The sequence below is a fragment of the Vicia villosa genome, unplaced genomic scaffold (assembly GCF_029867415.1).
Source record: "Vicia villosa cultivar HV-30 ecotype Madison, WI unplaced genomic scaffold, Vvil1.0 ctg.000339F_1_1, whole genome shotgun sequence".
Lineage (NCBI taxonomy): Eukaryota > Viridiplantae > Streptophyta > Magnoliopsida > Fabales > Fabaceae > Vicia > Vicia villosa.
The window spans coordinates 457179-468117 of record NW_026705151.1 but is presented as its reverse complement, the minus strand read 5'-3'; the positions used below and the strand labels follow the sequence as shown (position 1 = coordinate 468117).

The 10939-nt window shown below is 31.4% G+C and overlaps 1 protein-coding gene across 1 annotated transcript; it reads left to right on the top strand.

Moving 5' to 3' along the window:
• The first annotated feature begins 4138 nt into the window (after window positions 1-4138).
• LOC131626941 (uncharacterized) lies at window positions 4139-4841 on the top strand. The gene is made up of 2 exons (XM_058897777.1): window positions 4139-4417; window positions 4522-4841. The coding sequence occupies exons 1-2, from the start codon at window positions 4300-4302 to the stop codon at window positions 4797-4799; spliced, it is 396 nt and encodes a 131-aa protein (XP_058753760.1). The 5' UTR covers window positions 4139-4299; the 3' UTR covers window positions 4800-4841.
• The last annotated feature ends 6098 nt before the right edge of the window (window positions 4842-10939 follow it).

The window sequence follows — 10939 nt, the reverse complement described above, 5'->3', positions numbered from 1 at the left end:
ACAAAACCCCCAAAACTATAACCTAGAACTATGTTGAAATGAAAATATAAAGGAAAAAATTACGTAGCCGCGGTAAGCGGCCTCACTGGGCTTAGCAGGCCACTTATTACACTAAAATATCTGCTAAACTGACCTAAGCGCGCTAAGCGGGATGACCGTGCTTAGCGGACTCATGAAGTCAGTTATGCTTCTGCCAAGAAAGCTGTAGTGGGCTCAGACTTTACTTTCTTTCAAAATTGCGTATTTGAAGTCGTGCCTTCAACACTTTATTACTCAATGCTCCAAACATGCACCAATACCTACAAAATAAATAAAAAAAACTATCAAATGGTACGCAAATGACTCAAAAACACAATTATACTCAATATGTACAAATATAACTAATATGTGTGAATTCACACACAAGTTGAGGCAAAAGAGTCGATAAGTGCCATAAAACTATATACAAAAATAACTACAAATGGACACTTATCAGTTAGTATGAACATTATTTAAAAGATAACCATGTGTTCCTTCCTTATAACCTAAAAATACACATGTCCTTCATCTAACATCAAATTTAGTGTGATAATAAGGAAGATTAAAGACATATACATGGCATCCATAATATTTTAAACAATTGTAATTAGGAAGGTTATTATGTAGTAAAAAGTAAGGTGTGTTATTATTAATGATGGCAGATGGAAAAAATTTATAAGATGAACAATATGGGCAATAGAAAGGTGCCAACGAAATGCAGGGATGTTTGCTTGAAAGAAAAGGGATGTTGCAACATACCTTTGGATTGATATAAATCATGCATTAAAAATTCAAACCTGTTATTAGGGTTTAAACATTTTAAGTGAGATAAAAACTGAGTATTAATGTAGAAAAGGAAGTTGATTAAGTGTTTTCGAGTTTCACTTTTATGTGTCATGGATGTAATCCAGTTGAACCTAGTGCAGTCATCTACAAGGGTTAGACAAATATTTATGATTAACGATAGATGGTAAGGATACTCCAAATGTCAACATGTAAAAGATCAAAAGGATGGGAAGAAATTCTAGTACTATTAGGTTAAAATAAACGTTTTTTCTTGACCAAGTGACAAAGAAAATCTTTATTGATATCATAGGAAATACTAGGGCATTTAGAAGCCAAATATTTATGAACAAAATTAGAAGGATATCCTAATATTTTATGCCAATGACTAGAATTATTATTAAAGCATTGTTACAAGTAATAGGAAATGTAGGGAGAGAGAAATGGCTTCAACTTTGATAACACAAAGGTATCCATGTCTTCTAACTAAACAAATTAGATTCTTGGAATTTTTCTGCAAAATGATACATTATTTATTAGTAAAGGTTAGTTGACAAAAGATGAATTAATGAAACTATTGGAAGAAATTTAATTAACATGAAATGAAGGATTTTAATATACATTGGATAGAATTAAGAATTTATAGAGGTGAACAATGCCAACAATATTGGTGAGAATAGTTGTGTCGTTAGGCAATATCATATTGATATGAAAAACATTAGAATAAGAAGTAAAATTATATAGGGTAAGAGTAATATGATAAATGTCACTTGTATCAATTACCTGGTATACAAGTGACTTACCATCAATGGATGTGGAGACAAAGTTGATGCAAGGAAGAGCAAGGTCGTCTAAATTGGAAGGGGAAAGAGGGGGAGGAATGTTGATGGTGAAATAGATGAATGATATTATGATATTGATAATGGATGGATGACAAAAAATGGGGAGAATCTTGAGAGGAGTTTAGGGAGGCTTCAACGGGGGTGTATACAATAGCATTGTCAATTGAGGTTTTGGACTCTTGTAGTGATAGTCGATTGTATAATTGTGTTTTATGAAACAAATATCAATCGTATGATTATTTCTCCCGCAACAAGTGCAAATGCGTTGAGAAGGAGAACTACGACCAAAATTTGAACTACCACAACCCTGAGGATAATGAGGATTGGTGCCTTGAAATACCACATAATTGTTGATGGGTTGAACTTGCATGGCCATGGAGGGATTCTCATGAGACTCAAAAATAAGATTAGGATGTGTGGAATGACATTTATGACCTTGACCATGTATAAGATCTTATCCAAGGAAGTGAGAGGATCAAGCAGCAAGATTTGAGAACGGATGATAGAAAATTTCTCTGTGAGATCTTTGAGACACTTGATGACTCGACCTTGATCTTTGTACTTGCATAGGTCAGAAGCGACGCTACAAATGCAGGAAATGGCATGTGTAAAATCACGAGTGGGTCGTAAGGTGTCGATTTACTCCTAGAGAGAGGTCAATATGCTAAAGTAATTTGAAACATCAAGATTTATTAGATTAAGGTGGGTTAGGGCATCTTGAAGATCTGAAATCTTCAAAATGTCACCTTGAGAAAAGCGATTCTTTATATTCTTTAGAATAGTGTGAGTGTTGTCGATCCACAAGACAAATGAGCGATGTTCTTCGAGATTGAGCGTTGGAGCCAAGACAAAATCATATTGTTGCAACGAAGCCAAGAGTCGTAGAGAAAATGAAAGGTATAAGATTGAAAGAAGGTTCCATCAATGAATCAAAGCTTATTTTTGGAGATGAGAAAAACTTTCATAACCTAAGACCAAGAGTTGTAGTTGTGGTAGTCAAGCGGTAGCGTAACAAGGACAATGGAAGAGTTTTTGTTGGGATGTAAATAATAGGGGTTGGAAGCATTAATGGAGAAGTATGAATAGGTTATATCGACTATTGATGATGAGAAAAGAAAAATGAATTGAAGAGAAAAGAAAGACGATTTGAGGTTTCTTAGAAGAAAAAAAAGAGAAGGAGTTTTCAATATCTCATAAACAATGCATATCATTTTATGTACCATTAAGAATAATCTAAGCTTTAACTATCCAACTACCTTAAACCAACTAATCAACTATTTTCTTCTAATAGATAAATTTGTCACATTATTTAACTACATACAAAACAATAAATGAATAACAAGTTGATATGTTTTGCTATAAATGAGATATTCTCTACTTAACCTTACTGCATTTTTAGAATTGAATTCAAATTCTAGAATAATTTCCATTAAGTAGTAAGAGACTTTTTATCATCTGATCAAAGTATTTTGGATATATTGAGATTTTGCTAAATATAAGTTAAAACCAAAAACCAATGAGACATAATATGACACGTTGTAGTGTGTACCATGACAAGCTTGCCAAACCAAATTATTAGATACCATATACCACCAAACCAAAATACCAAACCAGATTATCACTACTACCAAAATAGACTAATTTAAACACCTACATCAATAAATAATTAATTAATCAGTAGACTTTTTCCAAAAATATTACTAATAATTAATAAACTAAAGAAGCCGGTTATTATTTAATCTAAGCCACTAATATAAATAATATATTAAACTACAAAACAATTTATTATTTCTTAATAATAAGCTTGACTTTCCTCTCTGGCTTCCTCCCCATGCCTCTTTAGAGTAATAGGTAGCCAGCCTCCATAGAATATATATATATATATATATATATATATATATATATATATATATATATATATATATATATATATATATATATATATATATATATATATATATATATATATATATATATATATATATATATATATATATATATATATATATATATATATATAGGGCATATCATATGAGAATGACATTTATATGAGAATGTGAGAATGAATCTGAACCATTGAATTTTAAAATAAATAGTGGAGATTATGAGTGAATCTTTTTTTTCTCTCTCCTGTATCTTGAAATAAATAAAGTAGGAGAGAGAAAAAAAATTCACTCATAATCTCCACCATTTATTTTAAAATACAATGGTTCGGATTCATTCTCATATTCTCATATAAATATGTCATTCTCATATGATATGGCCTATATATATATATATATATATATATATATATATATATATATATATATATATATATATATATATATATATATATATATATATATATATATATATATATATATATATATATAATAAAGTCAAATAATTATTTTCCCTCAAAACATGGGATTTTATCTTAATTCTTAATTGATTCTTGACCCCTAAATCACCCTATCTCATGTCCTTATAAGACAACTAAAAGAAACCTACAAACCTAATCACACCCTTATATATATTTATTCGAGGTATTCAAAAGCATAGCCCATCAATATTATTCTCTTCTTTTTTGCTTCAACAATAATAAGTGATATATAATAAAAATCATAAACTCGTAGTATTATTGTGTTTGTGATAAAAACTGAAGGTGCAAATTATGGCTGCTTCTATGTCTTCTTTCTTACCTATGAAACCACGAGGAACATATCTCAAGAGATTCAACATACGTCGAGGGATGCAAGTAATAAAAGTACAAAACTATCATCAAGATGAAGGTGATAATCATTTTCACAATATTATTAATATTTCCAAGTGTTGTTTTTTCTTTATATATCTATGATCAATATATCTTATTAGCTATAACTAATCATGATCATAGGGAGATCAACCGATATGGTAGATGCAAATTTGATTGTTCTAAAAGAGAGGATAGAGATGGTGAAGGTGAAGGAAAGACTTGAAAGGTGTTGTAAGTCTCAACATGGTTGGAATTATGTGCCACTTTCTATTAATGATCATAGAAAAAACAAAAGAGACAAAGAATTGAGAAGTTTAATTGAATTGATTGGTTTAGTTTGTGGAACTATTGGTTTTACCTCTTTTGTTGGAACTCTTTTCCTTTGCCTTGTTTCATTGCTTGTTCATTTGCAAGTATGACTTTTGGAAAATATATATTCATAAGGTTAAGTTTGTTGAGCAGTTGATAAATATAATTAATTTTTTTTCTCTTAGAAATGGTTTTTAATGGTTTTTGAAGGTGTCCTCATGGCCATTGGCTGGGTTTTAAAAAACGGGTCGTGATTATTTCAAGACCTTTGTGGTTCTTGTCAGTATATCGCGACATTGATATAATTTATTTTTTAACATAAAAAAAAATATAATGATATTCGTATCTGTATCAATTATTTTGTCATTTTTTAAAATGTCACAGATTTAAATCCGTGACCCAGCATTTAATATCCTTGTACATCCCATTTTATTTATAACGAATTAAATTAAATTTTAATTTTCAAAAATGCAAATTGACTTCATCAAAAAATTTAAGATAAAATTGGTTTTTTAAAGTTGTAAAAAATAAATAAATATAAATGAAGGTATTACACAATATAACACCGTAGCTGCTATGTCGACAACAAAAACTAACACAGTAGCTGCTACACCAGATACTAATACTATAACTCTCACAAAATAAATGTTTACTTAATTCTTAGAGAAATAAAAAACTAATATATAAATGAAAACCGTATATAATACAGTGTGGTTGTTGGATTCTGATGTCAAAGAAACATATCTGAATTTTTAAATCCAAAGAGGAAATGAAGGTTCCGATAAATAAAAACAAATAAATAAGAAAATTAAAGAGATTTGGATTGTATTGACAATTTTATTTTTAAATAATCGATAAATAGCCTATGATTGAATTAAAATGATTAGAAACTTATTTTGACCTACATTAAAAAAGAAACATAGTTAAGACATTTTTTTTTCTTAAGTTCTTTGTCAAAAAGATTTTCTTCTATTTAATAAAGCGTTTTATAGATAGAGTGAAAATAAGACACAAAGAAATAGTCAAAACAAAGGGAAATGATAAAGAACTATAGAAAAGTATTTTATACTATGTCACAACAACTTGTCGCTACATCAATCTCTCTCCTATAGAAAAAAATTCTTTCTTTGCTAAAAGGATTTACTCCACGTAATTTTGTGACAAAAACTAGTATTATTTACTCTCTCCAAACTCACAAGTATTCTATACTCTACCTATTTAAGATTGAAGATTTCTTAATGCATTTTATGAATTACTAGCACATTTTATAAAAATATAATAATACTTTCACATTTTAGCGGCGGATGTACCCTAATTCAATATATTCTTGAATTAAGTCTTAAGTTAATAGAAAAAAAATACTAGAAGTACATCTTTGTATATATTATGGAGATGCATCTCCAACCTCTATTTGTTCAAAAACGCACTAGAATCCTTTTGTCTTTCTTACTTCTTAAAATATAATTCTATACCATTCAAAGAAAATCAAATAAGGAAGCGTTGAAGGCGAAATCAATTGTAAATTTATGCAATGCTAGATCTTTTGATGCATTTTAGATTGTAATCGATACACTTTGTGCATGTACTAATTTTGATAGGATTTAATACATATTAATTTTATGGTTTGGTTTACATTGCATGTACTTGTTTACAAACTTTTTATTTGAACTTACCTCATTCAAATGTTCAGATACATCTTCGAACACACTAAATAACATTTTTTGAAAAAAATTAGTTCGGAGATGCATATTCGAATACACCCCCAATGGTAGATACGGAGATACTTCTCCGAAATCACCTTTTCATTTTAAATTTTTTTAACCACTCAGTGATATCTTTGGAGATGTATATCCAAAAAATTTCATCGGAAACTTGAATATATGACCTCCTTGCATGATCATCTTCCTCACTCTTCAAACTCCTCCATAACCAAAAAAATCCTTGGGAGAAAACTCATTATCAATCAATTTTTCGATTTCAAACCATATTTATTGCATTTTATCACATTAAAGGGAGCATAATAAGTTACAATTTAAAGTTAAGTTCCCTCATTTCATCCATCATTGCTTGCATTGATCTTGAGTTTGTGTTGAAAAACGTTTGCCTTGTCCAGAAATACATATCTAAACTCACCTACATTATTGCTGATATGTATATCTGAATTGGTTTGTTACTGGTTTCAAAGCACTTTCCAGTTTTGGTTCTTATTAGATATGGTTCACCCAGATATGTTTCCCTAAGCTTTTGTATGTAACGATGTAAAATACGATGAAGCGACGAATAATGTTAAACTAGTTGAAGCTAAGCAAAATGTTAAACCGGAAAAAGTGAAAAATGATGTTAAATCGATATAGATAGACGCATGTTGGTCAATGTTTCATAAATGAACAATTGTATACTCCTAGCAAACATATGCTCCAATGAGTCCGCATGGTAGTCAGGAATTTGGAGTTTGGCATTGTAATCGGAAGGTCCAACAATGGTTCAAATAGAAGACAAGCATTTGTAACCATGAGATGCGAGCGAGAGAAATAGCACGTATGTTCTTCGATTCGAAAGTTGAAACATGATGACCCCGCGAGAAAGTATGGTTGTTCGTTCAAACTGCACATATATTATAGCGTCGATGAGATGTAGAAATTTAATTTGTTTTCTGGAATACATAACCATGAATTGCAAACAAAATTAGTCATTCATCCCATCATATGTCGTCTTAAACCGGGGGAGAAGGAAGTTGTTTTGAACATGTCTTTAATCAGAGTGGCACCGGAAAACATACTTGCAAATTTGAAATGGAAATACCCAGAAAGTGTTTCAAATATCAAGCTGGTATACAATAAGTATCATCGAAATAACATGGCGATAAGGAGTCCAAGATCCGAAATGCAACAACTTTTGAAACTTTTGGATGAAAACCACTATGTTTCTAGGTGCTTAATATGAGATGATAAAGTCATTGTTAGTTACATTTTTTGAACTCTTCCCAGAAGTATCAGGTTGTTCAACACATTTCCTATTGTCCTCATTATTGATGCAATGTACAAGACCAACAAGTATAAGTTTCCGCTTCTTGAAATTGTTGGTGTTACTTCTACGAAGAAGACTTTTTCAATGGGATTTGCATTTTTGGAATTCGAAAAAGAGGTCAATGTTACATGGGTCTTGGAAGTGTGCAAGACTTTGTTGAAGGATCAATAAAACATGTCGAAGGTAACTGTCACCGGCCGAGACACCGTACTATTGAATTCGGGTGTAAAGGTGTTTCCTACATCATACGCATTACTTTGTTGATATCACATTACAAAAAATGTGAGGAGTCGACTAAAACATGTGATAGGCACGAAAAAAATCAAAGGTGAAGACGAAAAAATGGTAAAACCAAGTGTGGTGGTGGAAAAGATTATGGACGCGGTATATTAAATTCATCCACAGAAGAATTATATGTTGCCTCCGTAATGCAATTTAGGAGCTTGTGTGTCCAATATTCATATTTTTTGAAATACGTTGAGAGTACTATTCTGTACCAAGTGAAGGAGAATATTTTTTGTGTGCATGGAACGATTAGGTTAGACACCTTGGAAATACAACAACTTACAAGGTCGAATCAACATATTCGACATTTAAGAAATAGTTAGGTGATAATAAGAGTGATACCTATAAAGGTCGGGACGGGGTGAACCAAATGCTCCAAAACCAACATTCAGAAATACAAAACCATTTTTGGTCAAAGCATAACGGTGCAAGAACATAGAATCAAAGATAAAATTCTATACTCACAATTGGTTGGGTGCATATCTCGGTCGACATTAAATTTTATCTTTCACAAAGCGAAGCGAGCAAAATAGACATGTATGAATACAGAAAAATGTGGATGCACAGTTAGGAAGACTCATGGTCTTCCATGTGCCTGTCTCATTGCAAAAGAAAATAAAGATTAATTCCCCTGAGACATATGGATGAAGTGTACAATTATTGAAAAAGACTCTGGTTTGATGATGGTGTGATTCATGATGGAAAAGCATGTATAAGAATCCATATTCCATACTGAGTGGAAAATAATCTAAGATAGATTTTTGAAAGTAGATGACACCATGAAATTGTATATCAAAGATAAGTTGAGGAAGATTGCATATCCAAAAATCACATATTTGAAACCTCATTCGCAACCGGTTAAAATCTAAGGTGCCCCTAAAAAGGTAAAACCGACTCAAGATGACAATTCAACAAAGTGGTCTTCATCGTACTTTGAACATGTTGATTCATATTTCCTGGATTCTCCAACTCCAAAATCTCAACAAAAAAAAAGTGTTCAAAAGGGTGCTCGTATTAGCAAACTACCTCTAGCACCTCCTCCGTCACTGATGCCCGAGATTGAATTCATTGATGAAATATCGTTTTTATGCACAAACACATTGAGCGGATTGTGAATGTTGGAGATGGTGGTAATTGCGGTTTGTGGGCTGTATCCAAATTGCTTGGTAAGGGAGAGGATGATCACCAACTTGTCTGCATCGTACTTTTGAAAAAGTTGACGACGCATAGGGAATTCTACACTATGTTATATGGGTCAAAAAAATTGATTCAATTCAAGATGCACTTATTCCTTGTTGTAGCGGTAAAGCACCATTCTCTAAATGGATGCACTTTCCTGAAATGGGTCACCTTATAGCAAGTGCATATGACAAAGTGTATATCGATTTGACAATATATGATTTCTCAGGGATTTTTTTTCATTACAGAGTGGTCCACCTAAAAACTCTTTCGGACACATCATGTGCATAAGGTTTCTTTCAAAGGGCCTACATTTTGTTCAGGCTTATTTGAAACTTAGGTGTCCAACTCCAACTACATCGATCGAATGGACGACACATTCAACAAATGAGGCGGAAACTTGATGGAGCCTGAAAGAAAATCAAATAAGGAAGCGTCGAAGACGGAATCAATTGTAGATTTATGCGATACTGGACCTTTTGATGCATTTTGGATTGTAATCGATACACTTTGTGCATGTATTAATTTTGATACGATTTAATACATATTAATTTTATGGTTTGATTTACATTGCATGTACTTGTTTACAAACTTTCTATTTTTTATCTGATTCAAGTAAGTTTTCGTGTGTGTGTATATATATATATATATATATATATATATATATATATATATGAACTTACCTCATTCAAATGTTCATATATGTAACTTCGAAGTCACCCTTTTTGTAATAAAAGGTGTGGTTTATTCTGATATGTATTTTTGAAAGTTTACCTGATACATGATAAGGTTTTTGAGGTCCAAAGTGACCCAATACTTGTATAAATAGGGTGTGTCTCAACCCTAAGTGACTCAATACTTGTATAAATAGGGTGTGTCTCAACCCTTATTTGCACAACACACTAAAAGCGGAGAATGGGCTCATATTCCCATTTTGCATTTGTGTATTTCAATGGCGAGAAATCACAACTTCTATGTAAGGTCACCGAGAAAACATCTCTCCCATATCTGATATCCAAACTGAATACTCTGCTCTGATGTGCTTTCTAAAAAATCACAGTTGTTATGCTCGAGTATCGGTCACCCTCGGTTAACAGCGAAGGGAAGGTCCATTTCACCAACCTTGAATTGAAGACGGATGAAGATTTAAAAGTTATGTGGAGTATTATTCTTCGTTATGAATCATAGTCCAATTGAAGTGGATGCGAAAATTAAAAAAATTGTCAAAAATATAATCATTATGTTATGTTTCTGCTTGAGTTTTCTGGTATTAGTCATGTTCAAAGATACATCTCCAAACACACATTTAAAAAGATTCCAAAAATGTATCTCCGAATTTTATTTTAAAAAGACAAATATAATTTAGTACGTCCGAAAATGTATCTTCAAAAACATAGGACAAGACATTTTAGAAATACTTAAATAGTTTTTTGGTCTCTATAAATTGACGTGTTTTTTATTTTTGTCCTTGTATCTTTTTTTTTTTTAAACTAAAACCAAAAGAATTTCTTTTAACATTCAAGAATCATTTCCAAAAAAAATAAGATACAAGGACGAAAACTCAAAACACGTCAAATTACATATACCAAAAGACTATTTAAGCTTTTTAAAAATTTCACACGAGGTGCTGAGAGAAAAAGTAAAGGTGCAAATGCTAGTGATTTGTATATTATCAGCCAACTCAACCCAAATGATCTATAGTAGGCAGTGCTAACTCGTTACTCAAGCTATCTGATTTACGGTGAGAGAAACATTTCAT